This window comes from Equus asinus, chromosome 3 (assembly GCF_041296235.1).
Source record: "Equus asinus isolate D_3611 breed Donkey chromosome 3, EquAss-T2T_v2, whole genome shotgun sequence".
NCBI lineage: Eukaryota > Metazoa > Chordata > Mammalia > Perissodactyla > Equidae > Equus > Equus asinus.
In genome coordinates this window covers 156,932,367-156,952,799 of record NC_091792.1, presented here as the reverse complement: position 1 = coordinate 156,952,799, position 20,433 = coordinate 156,932,367, and the positions used below count along the sequence as shown (strand labels likewise).

The 20,433-nt window shown below is 56.9% G+C and overlaps 1 protein-coding gene across 2 annotated transcripts in view; it reads left to right on the top strand.

Annotated features, from left to right (window-relative positions):
• The first annotated feature begins 6,526 nt into the window (after window positions 1–6,526).
• The window catches only part of MAN2B2 (mannosidase alpha class 2B member 2), a 40,554-nt gene continuing 26,647 nt past the window's right edge, over window positions 6,527–20,433 (top strand). For both annotated transcript variants that reach the window (XM_044767861.2, XM_044767860.2), the window contains exons 1-6: window positions 6,527–6,686; window positions 7,914–8,060; window positions 10,119–10,224; window positions 16,412–16,584; window positions 18,275–18,363; window positions 19,634–19,811. In XM_044767861.2, the coding sequence (XP_044623796.1) occupies window positions 6,549–6,686; window positions 7,914–8,060; window positions 10,119–10,224; window positions 16,412–16,584; window positions 18,275–18,363; window positions 19,634–19,811 (831 nt within the window). In that variant the 5' untranslated portion in view covers window positions 6,527–6,548. The remainder of the gene's footprint in view (window positions 6,687–7,913; window positions 8,061–10,118; window positions 10,225–16,411; window positions 16,585–18,274; window positions 18,364–19,633; window positions 19,812–20,433) is intronic.

Here is a 20,433-nt window from a genome sequence, read left to right as displayed (position 1 = left end):
CTCCTGTTCCTGTTCCTGCTTCTCCTCGCCCCCCTCCTGCTCCCCCTCCCTGCCGTTCTGCTCCCAGCACTGGCCTGGGGTGCTGGGTGTACATGTGGGGTGAAGGCTAAAGGTGGGGTGCGGGCACAGAGTGGGGACTATACAGAGTGTTTGAGGTGTGGACGCTGGGCATGGAATAAGGGCATCAAGGTGCAGAGTTTGGATCCTGGGGCCACTTGCACTCCACTCTGCCCCACCCTCCCCATGGCCACCTCCTCTGAGCCCGGTCCCCGCAGTGGGGTTGCCTGCCTTGTTATGAGGCCCATTTTATGGAGGAGAAATAGGCTGGGAGGGAGGAAGGGACTCAGTCAGAGTAAGCTGCCAAGACAGGACTCAGCCCCTGGACTGTTCAACTCTGGTCTGTCCTCATTCCCCAACTGGGGCCCCGCTGGGGGCAGGGGGCGCTGCTCTCCCCGCCCCCAGGAGTCTGGATGTCCTGCATGGTCGGCGGGGCCTGAGACAGCCAGTTCTTGGAGGGAGGATGGAGGGTGCCCGTGGTCGAGACCCTGAGGGACAGGCGGTGGACTGACCATCTCTGAGTCCCAGCTTTGTCACCTGAAACGGGCACAACCAGTACCCCCTCAGGACACTGATGTTCCCACAGTGCAGGGGCTGATAAACGCGGACCTGGGCCTGCGCCGTTCCCAGCCCTGGGAAGGGAGGGAGGGGGGCGGCTGGGGGAGGGGTCCCAGGGAGGGTTGAAAGGAGAGAACTGAGGAGCAGACACATCGAAAGAGCCCCACAGGCCCTCACCCACCTGGCTCTCCTTCCACACCATGGCCCCCTGTCTAGGTGGCCTACCAGCCGTCTCCCCAGCACCTGGCCCCTTCACCACCCCACCCAGTGCCTGGGCCACTGTTTCCTCTGTCCTCTAAGCCTCTGACCCCCTCACTCTTCCTTCCCGGGCTTGGAGGTCCAGCTCCTTCACCCCCTCCTCCAGGAAGGCCTCCCGGGTCCTCCAGGGGTGGTCAAACCCCACAGCAGCTTCTGTGGGCAGTGCCCTCCACCGTGGCCAAGGCCTGTCTTTACACGCCGTCCGGGGCAGTACGTCTCCTGCTCTCCCACCTCCCAGCACAGAGCCGGGCGCAGAGTCAGGGTTCAGTGGGTGTTTATGGATAAATACTTGAAAACAGGACCAGCGCAGCCATGCAGCCTAGGGTGCGGACCTGCTGTTTATCAGCAGAGCGCTCACTCCGGGTCAGGCACTGGGCCGTCACTGTCATCCCCCAAACAGGCTGATATTTACAATGACCCTACAGACAGACCCAAATACTCCACAGGACAGGTGAGAACCCCGCGGCCTGGACCAGGCCACCAGGAGTCAGGCATGGCCCTGCTCCAGGGTGAAGTGACCTGCTCACAGCGGGTGGAGGTGGAGTGAGGCTGAGCCGCTGGGTGGAGCTTTCTCCACTGTCCGTGTCCTCAGTGTAGACGGGAGATGGGCACAACCACAGCAGTTAAACTTGTGGTTTCTTTCAAGAAAAAGTGGAGAGCTCCTCCTTTGTCGCAGGGGCTGGATGCAGATACGAATGAACGAAGCCTCATGGAGCGTATAGTTAGGTGGGAAGATGTCGACCAAACACACACATTAATATGGAATTCTGTACATCAGTAAATGCTGTGAAGGAGGAGGGGACATTCATGGAAGGTCTCTCTGAGAGTGCAAGATGTGAAGGAGGAGTAGCAATTAGCCAGACAGAGAGTGGAGGAAGATGCTTCTGGTCAGAGGGACAGCATGTGCAAAGGGCCTGAGGGGGGAAAGGGCTTGAACTGCAGGGAGGATTTGGCCATGCAGTGGTGGTGGTGGGAGGAAGCCAGCTCATTCCAGGTGGAGGAGACACAGCAGCCAGCACACGCAGGGGAGGAAGGTCATGAGGATGGGAGAAGTGGGTCCTTCCAGCAGCTGCTAGAAGGAATGCAGGAGAAGAAGGATGCAGGAGGTGAGGTCAGAAAGGCAGAGTGGGGCCAAGTCTGGAAGGATCTAAAACGCAGGCTGTGGATCATGCTTCCGGAGGGCAGACACTGGGAGCCAGGGAAGGATGGAGGCAAGAGGATGCTGTGTCTGTGCCGCTGGTTGGGGAGAGCATTTGGCCCTGGGTGCGGTCCCAGGCAGTTTGCCTATCAAGGCCACTGTGAGCCCCTAGGCCTGTCCCACTTGCTCCAGGGCATGGAGGACACTGATGTCACAAGGATTAAACGGGACATGGCTCAGGTGTGCCCATCTCGCACCCTCCCACATGCCCATCAAGAAAGTTCAGGCTGATCCTTTTTCTAGATCACCCAGAACGAGTCACGCCTCACACTTTTCATGTGCAGCTTTGACCTGGGTCAAGAAGAGGTCGCAAGCCAGAGTGCCCACGCGTGACAGGGGGACAAACTGACCTTGCCATGTGGGAGCTAGCAGCACCCCGTTCTTTCAGTGCCTGCATTCGAATGTGGGGCATTTGTGGGGCATCTCGCCGGAGTGGGGAAAACACATTTAGCACAGGCTTTTTTTCTGAGCAACAACTGCCACTAGCAACCAAAGTAACAGAACCCAGGACCTACAACAGCCTCTTTGGGCTGGGCACCCCAGAACCTACTTCTAGAAAGAACTGTTCCCACACTGTGGCCTCTCCCCGCTGTGAGATGCCCTTCCCCAGCGAAGGAGAGCCAAACCACAGAGGTTGTCACAGAAGCTGCCCAGACTCTTTCCCCGGCCCCAGGCACGTCCAGCCTCCAGAACCGTGAGGAGAGACAGGGCTGTGGTTAGAGACCCCAGTGTGTGCTATCTTGTGACGGCAGCTGAAGCAGACTAAGACGCCAGTCACGAAGGACTTGACACCAGCAGGCAGCGCGAGCAGGCCGCGGAGGTGCTCTTGAAGCTGGAGAGCGTGTCGGCCCACAGCGAGTGATCAAGAGATACCAGAACTACCATGGCAGATGGGGGAGGAAGCGGTCAAAGATTCAGAGAAGTGGGCGTAGGTGACAGTGAAGCTGGTGTGTGAGGTCAGAAGACCCACCTGGTGATCATGTTCCCCAGGAGGCCCGGAGGACGCTCCATTGACCAAGCACCAGCGTCACCAAGAAGCTGGAAGACGAGGCTGCCCCTGTGGGCTGGGGCTGACGGCAGTGGCGCCATTACAGAGAGGGGTCCCTGATGGCGCCGGTAGAAAGATGATACAGGAATAGGAGGCCGGGGGCCTGCACTTCGCCACCAGAAGCGGGGTCTGTGCAATCACTGTAACGCACGTCAAGGCCCGAATGGCAGCGAGACCCACTGTGGGCTGAGGAGGTGGTCACTAGAAAACAGGATGCCTGGGACAAAATAGATGGACAACTGACCAGCTGACCCTCAGAATACCCTGTTGGAAAGTCAGGGCTGGACGGGTTCAGAGGAGAGGGCAGCCCCCCACTGAACAGGCTTCAGCCTTTGCCCAGTGTCCAGACCTGAGCCAGTTTTCAAAGCCACACTCCGGGTCCCCGGGCGGAAGGACTCTGGGACACCGTGGCAGCGGCGTATGGTCACGATCCCCCATCCTTTCCCCAAGGTGGCTTATGGTCACTGACTCAGGTAACCAGGCACCAGGGAGGCGGGAATACCCACGGATTTTGAGGACTGTGGCTTAAACGTGCAATCAAGTTTTAGTGTCACCCAGAGTTTCTGGGGTGAGGAATCCAGCAGCGGCTTGGCTGGGTGTTTCTGGCCCACAGGCTTCACCAGGTTGCAGTCAAGGCGTGGGCTGGGACTCCTGCAGCAGGGGCTGGGCTGGAGGACCGCCTGCGGGCGGTTGACTGGTGTGGCTACCAAGTCAGAGCTGGCCGTGGGCAGGACGCCTTAGCTGCTCTCTGTGCGGACTCTTCACAGGCGGCTTGAGTGTCCCCAGGACGTGGCTGCTGGCTTCCTCCAGAGTGAGTGCTCTAAGCGAGGGCATACGTGTCATCAGGCCAAGGGAGCCATTTTTGTAAGGAGGTGTGACAGTGGGCACACGACCGTGGAGTCTGCTGGCCCTACTATGTGCCCTAGCACCCAGAAGCCGTCTGCCTGAGAGAGGAAGAGGACAGCTGGTTGAAGGCTCCGCTGAGCATCAGCTTGGAGACACTGCCTGTGAATCTGGGGCACCATCCTCCAGGAGGCATAGACACCCCAAACCAATGACCAGTGCGTGGTGTCCCCAGTGGGTAGAACATAAAGGATGGAAGCAGGATGAGCCTCATTTCTCACCACACCCAGTGACCCACGTGGGTATCTGTGTCCAGATACACGGCACTGCACTCTGCAGGTCCAGAAGTTCTGGTGTGCAAAGGGGAATGCTACTACTGCCACTGGTCACTTTGGGCTACTCGAGCCAAGAGACCGGCAGGCAAGGGGAAGAGTCATGAGTCTAGCAGAGGTCATTGTTCTGGACCATTCTGGGAGGGGGCAGGTCCAGTGGGCTGTCACACAGGAATAGAGAGGACTCGGTCGGGCACTCCCGTGGGTGTCTCTGGTTGCTTGTTTGGACAGTGAATAGATGGGATAATGTCGTGGCTTGGGAAGGCAAGCTCACCGAGGGTCAGACCCCTTGGGAATGAGGATCCGGGCTACCCCACCAGGCGAGCCATCTCGTCCAGCACAGGTACTAGTTGAGGGTGAAGGGCATGGAATCCATAGCAGGGCGGGGGTAACCAGGATCAGCCACAACCCCGGGGTTAGCTGCTGCAGAGCAGGAACGCAGAGGCCAGAGGCAATCACCAGGAATGGAAACGTACGGGACCACCCGCCCGAAGTGGTTGCAGTCAATGGGGCTGGAGCTGCAAGAGCGGGAGCTGGAACAGCATGGCCAGCTTGTCTCTGTTCACACGCTCTCACGGCTTCTCCATGTAGCCCACCCCTGGGGCTGCCCTGGGCTTCCTCACAGCGTGGCGGCTCCGGGCTCCACATGTGACTGCTCCAGTGAACAAGGCAAAAGCTGCAGTGTCATGTTGGACAGCCGCTCAAGTCCCCCAGGGCCACTTTTGCCACATTCTGTTGGTTACAAGTGAATCACAAGCCCACCCAGCTTCAGCGGGAGAAGACACAGACCCCTCTTCCAACAGGAGGAGCGTCACAGTCACATCCTACAAAGGGTTCCCGGGACGCGTGATGCTGTGATAGCCATCTTGAGAGACAGAATCTGTGACACTGTCACCTGTAAACTCGGTGGCTTAGCACAATGGAAGTTACTTCTCCCTCATGGCATGGCCTATCGAGTTCCTCCTGGTTCCAGGGGTCCTCTGGAGCCTCAGTCGGTGGCTCTGACCTCCCCACGGTCCTGAGTGCCCTCCCTTCGGGCAGTGGGAGGGGAAGTGGGGGAGGCTGCGTTTACGGGCCTGCCTGGAAGGGGGGCACTCCCCTCACACCCATCAGCTAAAGCTTGGCCTTGTGGCCACACTGGGTGCAGAGAAGGTTGGGAGATGTAGTCTGGCTGTGTGTCCTGGAAGGCCACAGGGACACAAAAGTTGGAGGACCTTTTCCTCATCTGATTCAGGTGAGGGTCTGACCTGGGCCCAGGAGTGAGGGCCCTGGAAGGCGGATGCGGCAGAGAGGACACAGACTGGCTTGGAGATCATGTTCTCCAGTTGGGTTTGCTGAATGAATGCACAAGGTGGCCAGCATGGGGAGACAGAGCCACAGCTTCGGCCACACTAGAAAATGCCAGTCAGAGGCCCGGCCATTGGGTTCTCAGGCAGTCCCCCCCAAACCACAGATGCCCTGTTCTTGGGGGCCCAGCACAGAGGGGGCTCCAGGCAACACTCTTGCCCCATCCTGCTGCACCACTGTGACCTCCCCTCCTCCAGGGCGGGCTGCAGGCACGAGGTTGTCATCTCGTGTGAGTTCTCCCGCAGATTCACAGCTCCTCTGCTGCACCCTCTTTCAGGGATGCACCACCGGAGACTCAGAGAGGTTAAATGTTTAGCAGCCAGGCTCAGCACCCGGAGAGCCAGAACTCAATGGGAAAGTTTCCGTCAGCCTCGCTCCTCCACTAGATGGGTGATCTCGGGCAAGGCAAATACTCTTTCTGAAAGCTGGATTTCCTCCTGAAAATGGAGATAAGATCCCTATTGCATGCTCCAGATTGGGAGTTCTATATGAGGAAGAGGTTATCAGGGAAGGCTTCCTGGTGGTGGCACTCCCCAAACTGACTGTTGAGTTTTGCAGGGCGTGCCAAGAGAGAAAAGCTCAGCGAGGCACAGGCATTGGGGCGAGGAGAGGCACCCCAGGCTGAAGGGAAATCTGGCAGGCCTCCCTGGGGCTTTTGGGGTTTGGCATAAAGTTGGACAGAGATGGCCAGGAAACTGGAGTTGGGGAGTGGAGGGCGGAGAGCTGAAAGGCAGTGAGCAAGTGCCACTGGCCTGTGCTGCTAAGGGACGGCATTGCTGCGAAGGCCACTCCTCCTGCTCCCCTGCCTGCTCCCTCCCCCAAGGGCGAGTGCCCAGTCAGCTGCCCGGGGCGGCCCGCAGGGTAGCCGGGAGTGGCCAGTGCCAGTCTCTGCCTGCTGGGCACCAGGATGGGGCTGCTCCGCTGGCTGCCTCTGCTTGGGCCGCTGGTCCTGCGGTGGCTCCTGGGGGCCCAGGCCACGGACCACATCAGGATCTTCGTGGTGCCCCACAGCCACATGGACGTGGGCTGGATCCACACGGTCCAGGTGGGTGCCTGAGGCTTCCGGGGATGCGGTCTCCGGCCCACTCCCTTCCCTCCTCCCTCCCTTCCTATATCATGCCCCCTGGCTCCCTGAGGGCCTGTTTTCCTCACTAGAACATCACCTCCACAGTGCGGGGGCTGCATCCGTTTTCTTTACTGACATATTCCCACTGTGCCTGACACACGGAGTCGGCGCTTGGCAGATGTTTGTTGAATGAACAAATGAATGAATGAGCGCAGAGTGAAAAAGAGGGAAAAGCCTCTGATTTCCTTAGTTTTCTGGGCCAGGGGCTTGGATGTTATTACCCGGGGCTCCTCTAGCTCTTTTTTAGGATGAGATAGGAAATAGAGAGATACATGAGCAAAGCCCCTCTGTGATTATGGATATAATAACTTTACAGAAGGCGTTAATAAGTGAGCAGCTAGTTTCAAAGAGAGAGAGGCAGGAGGAGCATGTGATGCTGAGTGTGAAGTTCAGTCCTGGGGCGCACGGGGCAGCCCCTGGGGGTGACGTCTCACCTGCATATGGAGATGGCTTAAGGGTGGGAGAAGCATGCCTGCCACCCCCAGTTTTCAGAAGGGGAAATTGAGGCCCAGAGAGGGTTGTTGTCTTTCCCAAGGTCACTCAGGGATAACTTGCTGGCTGCTAACTCCCTGCCCAGTGCTCTTGGCATTCCCTGAGCACTACTGTGGGCCAGCCTGGAGACTCAGGTGGGAAGCAGCTACGAACAACTTCATCTCTTGGAGCCACAGGGAGAACCCAAGGGAGAAGCTCTTCTCTGCTGCAACTCTGAACACCTGCTTCCCCTTCATTTCAGCCCACGCAAGTCCCTTTGGGGTCCCGGGACCTCACCTCGTCTTGCCCCTGGGCTTGACTGTGCTGTTCCCCCATGGGAACCTCAGGGCCAGGTCACATGCCCTGACCCCTAGGCTGAGCTGGCATGTTTCTCTGCCCACGTAGAGTGTCATGGTCTCTTGATCATCTCTCTCCCCAGGAGAGCACGTTCTCATCAAAGGTGGGCGAGCCATGTTGTTCCCTCAGTCCCAACCCTTGCCACGTGTCTTGCACAGAGTGGGTGCCAGGGGTCCTTTGTTGCGAGGGCAGTGCGGAAGCTAGAGGAGGAGCCGCGTGCAGACATGCGGTGAGAGGGAGGGGCCCAGGCACAGCTCGGCACGCTGGCTTTTACTCCCTGGTCCTTGGGGCCCGTGCAATGATGTGCCCCCTCCCCAGGAAAGCATGCAGGCATACGCTGCCAACGTCTACACCTCGGTGGTGGAGGAGCTGGCCCGCAAGAAGAAACGCCGGTTCATCCTGGTGGAGCAGGAGTTTTTCCGGCTGTGGTGGGATGGCCTTGCCTCGGACAAGCAGAAACGCCAGGTAAGGCTGCCCACGAGGGCAGTCCTCGAGGGGCAGGTGATGGAGGGGCGGCCAGCGTGTCCGGTGAAGACCAGGCAGGAAACTCAGGGGCGTTCTCACGGCGACCAGGCCTGTGAGGTCCCAACAGCGAGGCCCATGCCCCACTGGGTGCCGGCAGCTCTGCCCTAGAGCGTGTTTGCTTTTAATCCTGGCTGTCTGGCCATTCATGGACAATTGCAGCTCCAGCAAGCCCGCTGTGCACTCAGCTGGTGCTGAACGGGGTAGCCTCTGACACGGGTCACTCCCGAGGTGGCCCTGGGCCCCCACAACTTCTTCCTTCACTTACACGTCTGTGCGGCCCCCCAGGGCGTGGGAGCCCTGCCGAGGATGCAGCCGTCCCTGTGGTTCACGGCAGAGGGTCAGAGAGGCCCTGTAGGGAGGCAGCCTGGGACCGGGTCTCGCCTCCGCCACCTTCCCGTGTGACCACAGGTGGCAGCTGGACTCTGAGCTGCAGGTCCCGCATCAGTGACTTAGTCCCCTCCCTGGCGCTCACCTTCCTTCAGAACAGTCACTGAGCGTGAAGCTCAGAGAGGCCCGAGACGTGCTCAGAAGCTAAGCAAAGCTGAGAAGAGGAAGCAGGGCGTCCACTGGCTCCCACCAGAGGGGTTGTCTTGAACCCGCAGCCTGTGGAGTCCTGAGGGGGACCCTCATATTCGATGGCACTTCCCACGTGCCCGGCACTGGGCTAGTGCTCTTCACACGTGATCCACTGAATCCTCCCAACAGCCTGTACGGTGGGGACAGTTACCCCACTTTGCAGAGATGCTCCAGGTTCAGAGAGGGCAGGTGACTGGCCCATGGTCACATAGCTTACACTCAACAGGTGGGATTCTGAGCCAGACATGTCTGACTTGAAGCTCGTCTCTCCAGGGTGTCCAGTGGACAGTGCACACTTCCTTACGTGGACTAGTAAGGACACCCCCAAACTCCATTGTCTGTCTTCTACCCCATGGAGAGAGGCATGGCCTGCTAAAGACCTGGGCAGGCCACACACTGGCACGACTTGCCAGAAGCGGGGATTTTTGTGTGCTTTGTTCATTGCCCAATCCCCCGTGCCCGGACTGTGCCCAGACTTTGCCCGGTGTGTAGAAGACCCCCGTTTAAAACTGTACACAGTAGGTGCCCATTCAATGTCTGCTGAATGAATGAAGTCAAATACTGCTAGTTCAGAGAGGAAAGCAGAAATGTAGTGTCTACACGGCACGGTGGCCTCACTGCCACCTTCTTGGCCATTATTTATGTTTCCATCCCTCCATGCATTCATTTATTTTAAAAGTAGCCATCAGCCAATCATGAGACAAACACCCCGTGAAGGACATTCTAGAAAATAGCAGGCTGTAATCTTCAGAGTTATCAGCTCATTGAGAGAAAAAAGAGACTGAGGAGCCGCCCCGAATGAACAGATAATGAGAAATGACCACGCAAAGCAATGCACGGTCCCAGATTGAATCTGGGACCTGAAAAAGGACATTAGAGGGACAACTGGCAAAATGTGACAAAGCCTGTGGATCAGGCAGTGGTGTTGTATTACCGTTAAATTCCCTGATTTTGATAATTATACTACGGTTATAACTATCCTGTTCCTACGAAACACGTGCTGAAGAATCGGGGTAAAACGCGTGCATGGCTAACGTATTCTTGAAGATGGTTTAGAAAAAGCCCCACCACGTATGTAATGAGATGGGGGAGTGTGAAGCCAAAAGATTCACGATGAATGAATCTGGGGAAAGGATGTACGGGGGCTCTTTGTACAAGACCTGCAAGTTTTCTCTAAGTTTGAGCTTCTTTCAAAAGTAAAAATCATAGACATATGGATATACTGATCAAGGAGCCACCTTGGGCCAGGCCGGTCTACGTGGAGGGACACACTGCTGACCAGGACAGGCAGGGCCCTGCTTCTGCAGAATAATTGAAGGCGAGGAGTTGGATGGAAAGCGCAGTGAGATGCTGTAGCCACAGCCCCTGCAGACCAAACCAAGCTCGGGGTTGTTACCTGGCTTTTTTCTCTCTGCCCACAAGGTCCACCAGCTCCTGGCCGAAAGACGCCTGGAGTTTGTCATTGGAGGCCAGGTCATGCATGATGAGGCTGTGACCCACATTGATGACCAGATCCTACAGCTCACAGGTTCGGTCACCCTGCCCCACACCCAGAGTCCCTTGGGGCCTCCAGTCATGCTGGGACTGGATGTCTGAACCTCGGTTCTGGAATCCATCTTCCCCTCTTAGTGGGAGAGTGTGACCAGGGAAAACAGCGATGGCTGATGCCATCTTCACGTCTGTGCTGTGGAGCGCAGGGCAAAGAGCATAGGTTATAGAGCAGACGGCCTGGCCGAATCCTGGCTCTGCTAATTCCCACCCCTGTGACCCTGGGTAAGGGATGGAACCTCACGGGGCCTCAGTTTCCTCATCTACAAAATGAGTTTGATGGTGACACCTACTTCAAAGGGTTGTTGTGAGGATTAAATTGGAATAATTCAAATAAAGCACTTTGAATTTGAACAGTAAAGGTTAGATGCCATCATGACCATCACCACCACCACTACCACCATCACCACCACCATCAGCTCCACCACCACCATCACCACCACCACCACCATCACCACCACCACCACCTCCACCACTGCCACCACCACCATAGCCACCATCACCATCAACTTCACCACCGCCATCACCATGATGACCACCACCATCACCTCCACCATCACTACCACCACTACCATCACCACCTCCACCGCTGCCACCACCACCATCACCACCTCCACCACTGCCACCACCACCATAGCCACCATCACCATCAACTTCACCACTGCCATCACCACGATGACCACCACCATCACCTCCACCATCACCACCATCACCACCACCACCACTACCATCACCACCACCACCACTACCATCACCACCTCCACCACTACCATCACCACCTCCACCGCTGCCACCACCACCATCACCACCACCATCAGCTCCACCACCACCATCACCACCACCTCCACCACTGCCACCACCATCACCTCCACCATCACCACCACCACCATCACCATCACCACCTCCACCACTACCATCACCACCTCCACTGCTGCCACCACCACCATCACCACCACCATCACCACCATCAGCTTCACCACCATCACCTCCACCACCACCACCTCCACCACCACCACCTCCACCACCACCATCGCCACCACCACCACCTCCACTACTACCACCATCACCATTGTCACCTTCATAGCTACCACCACCTCCAACACTACCTCCACCCCCATACCACCCCCTTCACAACTACCACTACCACCACAACACCACCACCACCTCCACTGTCACCTCTACCATTACCACCAGCACCAATCCCCCTTCGCAGCCACCACCACCACACCTACCACCACCATCACCTCCACCACCACACCATCACCATCATCACCTTCACAATGACCACCACCTCCAACACTACATCCACCGCCACCACCACCATCACCACCATCACCTCCACCATCACCATTACTGCTACCACCACCACCACTACCATCATCACCTTCTCCACGCCACCATCACCATCCACAGTCGCAGTGGGGGCCCTTTCCTTACCATTTACCAAATGCTTATCATAGAAGTGCCTCCCTGGGTCCTACTGGCAGGCTGCTGAGGGGGTATCATGATGCTCAGTCTCATTTTGCAGATGAGACACTAAGACCAAAAGATGGACAAATAGTCAGTGGATGAGCCAGGATTGAATCCAGGCCTGAGCCTGAGAGTCTAAGCCCCAGGGTCAATCCATGACAGCATGGACCCCAGTGGCCACACGTGTAAAACAGGGTAGAATTGGATGCGGTCTAAGGATCTCTTTAGCACTCTCTCCTTTCCTCTCATTCTGGGGTCCTTCCCATGTCTCAGCTTCTCACTCTGTTATTGCTGGACCTCACTCAACCCCAGACTTTGCCACTTCCATCGAGAAGGTGGGGTTGCCAACAAAACCCTTTCTTCTCAGACCCTCACATCCTTCTCTTTTGTTCAAGAGGCCTTCCATACACAGAGATCCTGCTGTGTGCCAGGAGCTCGTCCTGTGCCCCTTGCACATATTCACATCCCGGGAGAGGGGCCTATTACCCTCTGTGGCCGTGAAGGCCTGAGGCTCAGAGAGTGAACCTTCCACCCACAACCAGCAGCTGAGCCCACAGGCCAGTACTGGAATCTGGTTCCTGACTCCAAAGCCTGCACTCTTTCCATTTCCCTGGTTAAAATAAAGTGAGGTATTTCAGTTTGGATGCCATAGCAAGGAAAGTGGGGATGTGATGGCAATCTTTCTTAGCTATCTTTTTTTTTTTCCTCTGAGGAAGATTTGCCCTGAGCTAACATCTGTTGCCAATCTTCCTCTTTTTGCTTGAGGAAGATTAGCTCTGAGCTAATGTCTGTGCCAATATGCCTCTACCTTGGATGTGGGACGCCACCATAACATGACTGACAAGTGGCATAGGTCTGTGCCCAGGATCTGAACCCGTGAAACAGGGCTGCCAAAGCAGAGTGGGCTGAACTTAACCGCTATGCCACCAGACCAGCCCCATTTAGTTATCTTGTCATAACATTCCTTAGTCTCCTTAATGTGGATCAGGGCCTCCCCTCCTGGCCTCACTCACTGGCCTCACCCCTTCTGCTTCCTGCTGCCCTTTACCCGCTCCAACAACGACGCCTCCTGTGCCTTGGGCCCTGATGTTTCCTCTTGTTTCCACCTGAACAGCTCATCTCAGACTCAGCTGAGGAGTCTCATCGGCCAGGGAACCTCCTTTAGGTCCCCAGAGTTCCTTGTCACCTCCCCTTTCATCCCAAAACTATAGCTGGCCTCCGACAGCAACCTGGGTCTGATTCATCTCTGGGTCCCCAGGGCTCAGCACAGGATCTGACCAGACAAGTGCTGCTAGGCCTGGCAGAGCAGTGGTGGGTGCTGAGCAACTGAGAGTCAGGCCCTGGACGGGAAGGATGAAGCAAGCAGGCTGGCACGGCCTCTGGACTCAGGCCAAGATGGCTTCCCAGTGGAACTCAGGATGGGCAGGGTTAGGGGTCCGGGGTCTAGGCCTCTGACCTTGGCCTGGGGTAGCTGGGGTTCCGAGGCAGCTCTTCGACTAAGACCCTTGTGGCCGCCCACCAGAGCCTGGGGGCCGTCAGCCAGCAGTGAGCTCACTCTTCTCACCTCTCCCTCCGCATCTCCTGCTCTTGGCATCACCTGACTCCCACCTTAATTTTAGACATGAGATTTCTATGAGGGGAACAGCGTTTGTCCCCAGCACCTCAGTGGTTAGGAGAAGCCACCTGTGCGCAGCATCCCCTGGGGATGGGAGCTCTCCTGCCCCTCCTTGAGGTGACAGCTCCCCAGCTGGGCTTCTCCGCAGAGGCCTGGCAGAGTGGCAGGTGCCAGAGGGAGATCTCCCCCCACCCCATCCTGAGTGGGAGAGAGCCCAGCTCGGACCTCAGAGGCCCAGGGCTCCAGTAGCAGGAGTGGAGAGAAGCAACAGATCCAAGTGGGAGCAAAGGAGACAGCTGGGCTGTCCTGGGTGGCCACGCCTGGCCTGGGGTACTCAAGACCAAGCTCCTGGCCCGTCCCCCATCCCCCATCCCCCATCCCTCATCCCTCCACACCCGAAACTAGTCATCGTTCTGTCTCCTGTGTCGTCGTCTCTGTTCGGCCTCCCTTCTCTCTGACTTCTCTCCAGCAGTACTAACACTTGCTCAACATTATCCTCAAAAGGAGGAAAGCAAGTCACTCCTGCTGAGGCTGCAGCCACCTTTCCTATCTCCCCTCATTCTCTCCTTCACTCTCGGCTCCTGCATGCTGGCCCCTGCCCTCCACACACTGGCCAGGTGGGTCTTGACCTGGTCATTGTACTGGTTAGGACACTGGTCCAGCTGCTTTAACTGAGACCGATCGTCAGCGGTTCAACCCAGAAGGAAGCTTTATTTCTCTCATGGGAAAGAGTCTCCAGTTGCAGGCTGTTCTGGGAGATTGGGTGGCTCTGCTCCACAGAGTAATCCAGGGACCCAAGTTGCTGGTGTCCCCTTGCTCTGCCATCCCCTAGGGTGTCCCTGCCCTCCTTTCATGGCCGAGGGTGGCTTACCCCACTGAAATGTCATCCCAGCAAGGAAGGGGGAAAGGGAATGGTGGCAAGAGGGCAGGCGGCTTCCTTGTGAATGGTGACTCAGAACCTGCCCTCATCTCCTCTGCTCATGTGGCCAGAACTTAGTCACATGGCCTCCCCTAACTTAAAGGGAGGCTGGGAATGTAGTCCTCATTGCTGTTCATATCCTATTGGCCAGTGCTTAGTCACATGGTCTCACCCAGCTGCACAGTATGCTGGGGAATGTAGTCCAGTATTTCGCTCACAGCCCATTGGCTGGAATGGAGTCATGTGACCTCCACTCACCACAAGGGTGGCTGGGGAATGTAGTCTCTAGCTAGGTGTCTGTGTACAGTGCTAGAACTAAGAGGGAATGTGTGATTCTGCTACTAAAAGAAAAAGTGGAGAGTGTATCTTGGGGGCCAATTAGCAGATTATCAGTTTCATTCATTAATCACCTCTTCCTTTAGATCTCAAGAATGCTTTCTGCTAGAGGGCCAGAAAACCTGAGTCACAGTGGCTTGGGTCTTAAGGACACTTGCTGTCTACTTAATAAGATGGGTAATGGTTTGGGGACTGAGTCAGCAGCTCTTCCGTTTCGTGATTCTCATTTCCTTCCCTTTGCAGTCACAAGATGGCTGCCACAGCTCCAGGCATCCTGTTGCCATACATCCTCATTCAAGGCAGGAAAGCGGGACAAAGGGGGCATTCTTCCTGATTCTCTCTTTTTAAAGTGGGAAGTCTTCCCCTGAAATCAAAGCAGGCTCAACGCAGACATCTTTTGGCTATGACCATAGTCCTTGCCTGCCTCTAGCTTCTAGCAGAGGTTGAGAAAACAAATATCTTGCAGAGAGAATGAGTTTGTTGTGACCGGCTCAGACCAATGGTAATTCATCCCTTGGTCAGAGCAGGTGCTCCCTGAACACAGTGAGGATTCTGGGAATAGAGAAGGGGCCCTGAGTTGGCAGCCCTCAGGCCCACCCTCCTCCGGCCACCCCGTCTGGTGAGAACATGTGCCCTCCACAGCGGACCTGCCCTCTCTCAGTGTGACACTACTGCCTGTCAAAACTGACTATAGTGGAGCCGTTTTACAACGGGCTGAGAGCTGCCTTTTCAGAGACACTGCCCGGCTGTCTTGAACCTTGAGCTGGACCAAACCTCTGGACTGGACCAGAATGGCAGTTGTTTTATAAGCACTTGTGTGAGAAGTCAGTAGGAGAAGGGACACCCTGGTCACAAAGACTGAGGATGGTGGGCTTTCCAAAGATGGAATCAACTGTCAATCAACGCTCAGCCAAGACTAGCTCTCTGCCTCCAACACTGATTAGCATTCTCTGTGATCCCGCCTCCCCTCTTTGCCTTTAAAAGCTCCTGACTTTTACTCCCTAGCAGGACCCTATTTGAGTTTCTACCTGAATCTGTGCTCCCTGAATTGCAATTCTTTGATCCCAAATCAACACCTTGCCTCTTCACGGGTTTCTGTTTTTGCGGGTTGACAGACCATCCCTCCTTCATCCTGGAGCCCACGGTCCCCTGTTCTCCTCTTCCTCTCCCGCTGCTCCTTCCTGGTCTCCTTTGCATCCTGCACACCCTCTGCCTTCTCCCGCTGGCGGTCCTGAGGGCTCGGAGCCCCACCCCAAGCCCACACTGCCTGCCAGATCCTCACTCACCTCCACTGTGCCTCAGACTCACATGTTTCTCAGGCCACCCACACCTCCTAGCAGTCACTTCTCCCCCTGGCTTGGCCTTGCTTATGGGTCTGATCACGGTTCTGTTCCAGAACCCCAGGCTATCGTCTGGGCTTCAGCCGGTGTCCCCAGGCCTGCGGAATTCTTCAGTGAAAGGCAGTTTAACTCCAGACCAGCTCCTCGAGCTCTCTGAGTCTGAGCTCCCTCTCCTTACAGTGCAGACTGCAGCCCTTGCTCCCAGGGTGCTGAGAAGACAGGATTCGGGGAAGCGCATGGGGAACACCGATCAATGGCCTGTACAAATCTGGGGTTTTCTCTCTCCCAGCAGTTGTGGGGGCTCTTAAATCATGAACAAAATGAATTGTCGGATGATTCTGGAGCCCTTTGAGTTAGTTATCTCCATCAGCAAGATCCTGCCTGAGTAGATGGCACTCAGGCCCCTGGCAGGGCGGGGGGCCCTGCGTGAGTGAGGGCGGGAGGGGCCCACCCTGCAGTCACCAGCAAGGCGGTGCTGTCTTTGCAGAAGGACACGGGTTTCTCTATGAAACCTTCGGGATCCGGCCGCAGTTCTCCTGGCAGGTTGACCCATTTGGTGCATCTGCCACGACCCCCACCCTATTTGCCCTGGCGGGCTTTGATGCCCACATCATCTCCCGCATCGACTACGACCAGAAGGATAACATGCAGGCGATGAAGGTGAGTGGGGAGCCTCATCTGCTGCTGCCAGCTCGCCGCTCCTTCCCTCCCTCTCTGTTCACTGCATCTTAGAAGGCTCTGCTGGACTCCGGAGCGTGGGGGCATTCTTGGTGGCTGCGTGGGCCAGTGGACGGTCCCCGCCCCATCCCTTCCTCTTGCTGTTCCTTCCAGCAGGAGTGTCCTCTCCTCCTACGCGGCCCGCTCCTTGCTGTGCTGCAGGCCCAGCTTGGATGCCTCCTGCTTTCTGTCCCTTTCCCCCTTTGGCTGGGCTGGGGCTGGGGTGCTTCCTTCTCTGGGTCCTGAGAGGGACGGGAGCAGAACTGCACTCAGTCACCCGTGGCTGATGCGCTGGAGGAGATGGCTGGGGCGATCAGGTTTGCCAGGACGGGACAACCCTCCCGGTGGGTGGGCAGCTGTTATGAAACTAAATGGCGGCGACAAATGAGCTCTGTGGAAGCTGCGTTTCCTGCTTACGGAGGGCACGGCCTGCGGAGCTCGTCTCCACTGCAGTCAGTCCTCACAGCAGCCCTCCGAGGTGGGGTGCGCCTTTGCCGGGGCTGCCGTAGGAAAGTACCCCAAACTGGGGGCTTCGAAAAACAGACGTGTCTCATCTCATAGTTCTGGAGCCCGAGGTCCGAGATCCCTGAGTCAGCAGGGCCGTGCGCCCTCTGAAGGTGCTGGGGAGGGATCCGCTCCAGGCCTCTCTCGCCTTCTGCTGCTCTCCAGGGTGCCTCAGCGTGTGCACGGCCGCCTCCTCCCTGTGTCTTCACGTCGTCTTCCGCTGCGCGTGTCTGGGTCCAAATTTCCCCTTTATAAAGACACCAGTCTTATTGGATCAAGGCCCACCCTAATGACCTCCTTTTAACTCAATTAGCTCTGTAAAGACCCTCTTTCCAAATAAGGTCACTTTCTGAGGTCCTGCGGAAGGAATTTGACATATATTTTTGGGGGGCACCAGTCAACCCATAAAGATAGGTAGTATCATAATTATCTCTGGTTTACAGATGGGGAAACTAAGGCCCCAAAAGTAAGTATCTGTCCAGGGTGACTTTGGTGATAAAGTTCTGGAGGTGAAGGGCAGCCCTGGCCAGCAGGAGTTAGAACAGTGTGGATCTGGGCTCTAGGTGGGCAGGAAGCTAACTTGTTTACTGAGACCCCACTAAGCGCCACACTGGACGCTTCTCCCGTCAGCTCATTTCTCCTGCAGCTCCTCTGAGGGCTGGGTGTGGCCCTCTCCCATTTTCCTGCGCAGAAACCAAGTCACAGAAGGGTCAGGGAACCTGTGTAGGGTCCCAGAGCTGGTGCTGATAGAACCAGGATATTATCCCTGCTTTGTAACCCTGAACGTTTTCTAACCATCAGAACTGTTAAAACGCAGACTGCACACTTAGTGAGAGGTGATGAGCTCCCTGTGCCTGGGGGTATGCAAGCAGAGTTAGAAATGAGCATCCCTTTCAGGCCTTGGCAGAGAGAGCGATGCCCTGGGGAGGAGGGGTGCATAAGCAGGCAGGCTCCTTCTGGACGGCAAATTCTGCAATCTTATGTGACGTGGGGGTGGGGGGCGTCGGAAGGAATCTAAGGAGGAGGCAGCAGAGGTTGTGGTCACAGAGACCCAGGCGGGGCTGAGGGGGGCGGAGCCAGGGCAGCCCCGTTGCGCCCTGGCTTTCACCTGTTCCCTCTGGGTTCGCAGGGACTGCAATTCCTGTGGCAAGGGTCCCCATCGCTGTCGGCGCAGCAGGAGATCTTCACGCACGTCTTGGACAAGTACGGCTACTGCTCGTGAGTACTCATCTCGGGCCAGGCCCTCTTCTAAGCACTCCCCCGCGTTGCCTCAGCAAGGACCCTCACAGCAACCCTCTGAGGGAGATGCACTGAGGGTCCCATCTAACAGACGGGGAAACTGAGGCATGGTCGCTCACCCAAGATCCGGTGATTAGCAAAAGCGGCAGAGCCAGCGTTTAGTCAGGCGGCCAGCTCCAAGGCCTCCACGTCGTGGGAACAGCCAGCCTGTGGGCTCTTGGGAGTCGGACGGCCCTGGGTTCAAATTCACTCCGCCCCTTGGCACCTGTGAGGCTGTGGGCCGGGTGCTTAGCCCCTCTTTGAACAGGAGAGATTAGCAGGCAGGATGAAGGGGCAGCTGGGGGGAAGGATGGCAGACGGCAGAGTCGCTGCCAGGCGTGACCATTTGTCAGGCCCCGCTCTGAGCCAGGCACTGCTTCTAGCTGTTTTCCACCCAGTATTTTCATTTAATCCTCCTAACGACCTTGAGTACATTTTACCGACGAGGAGACTGATGCTCAGAGGGGTTTGAAGTGGCCGTTCCTGCAGGCTGGCCAGGACCCCCCCATAAATGCCGCCGGACCTGAGGCTGGGAAGACCCTAACTGGGGGCTCCCCAGACCTCAAGGCTTGTTCTTGGGGTCATTGCCATGCCAAACTCTATCAGAGCTTGGAGCAAAAGGGAAAATCTATAATATTGCTTCTGTCTTTATTTAAAACTTTGTTATTTTGTTCATCGTGATTTTTTTGGCAATAATTTTTATATTTTAAAATATCGCATTAGAATATTACTCGTGTGTCTACTGAGACTTTGGCACCCCCTTACATTTTGCGTCCGAGGCAGGTCCTCGCTCGCCTCACCCCAGCCGCAACCCTGCTTGGGGTCCTGCGCCCCGGGTCTGACGGGCTGGAATGTGGCCTGAAGGAACGAATGATCAAACGAATCCCATCAGATCCACGGCGATGGAAGTGAGGGTGCAGAGGTCGTGGGCTCCACATGGTGCTGAAGAAGTGCGGGCCCGTGCGGAGGGATGTGCCTGAGGTTCCAGGGCTGGTGACCCGCGGCACCTGGATCTGAGCTGCATCTGTCTACAAAGCTCGTGCTGCCCATCCCTGACCTGCCCTTTGCACGGATGCGGAGACGAAGGCTCCGCGTGGGTCCGCAGGCCCTGTGCCACACCGTGGCCTCTCTGAGCCCTGCTGGTCCTCCCCGACCCCAGGCTACTTTTCTTCTCAAGGTGGGGCCTCTCTAACCCTCCTCTGTCTTGCAGGAGAGGCTTTAACTGGGATGGTTCCCCTGTCTTCCCGACTCCACCTCGGAATGGGATATACCCCGACATGGATCCCCCTGTCACTTCAGGCAACATCAAACTCTATGTGAAGGACCTGGTGGGCAATGTGAAGGAGCGGGCCCCCTGGTTCCGGACACCCCACGTCCTCTGGCCCTGGGTAAGGCGGGGTTCCAGGCCCCGGTGTGCCCCTCTCAGCCCAGGGACTGCACTCGAGTCCTGCTCGGACCCGGCCGGTCTCCATGCAGGCAGCTCTCCTTAGGCCCGGAGTGGTCCTTCCCTGCACACCCGAGGCCTCGCCCACTCTACCAGCTCCCGCCTCTGCCTGGACCCACCCCAGGCTCTCCCACCTGTAACACGACCCCTCGCCCTCGCCCGTGCCAGCCTCCAGCTTCCACCCAGCTCTCCTTGTCCCATCACAGTGTTGAGGGCCAAGGCCTGGGCGCGAAGCCTGGCTCCCTACCGTGTGGGCGTGTGACTTAGAGCCCTCTGAGCCTCAGTTTCCTCATCTGTCAAGTGAGGATAATGACAGGACCTGATCATGGGCTGGCTTTGAGGTTAAGTGAGAGGAGGTGGCCCCCAGGGTCCAGTACCCAGGCGTCCACGTCGTTGTCCTCATCAACATCATTGCTGACCTTTGTTGAGTACCTGCTGTGCACCAGGCACTGTTCTATGGGATGCACTTGTCTTATCCTTTTCATCTGCCCCACTGGGCCTAGGAGGCAGGCGCTACTGGCATTCCATTTTACAGGTGAGAGAACTGAGAACCAGAGAGCTTAAGG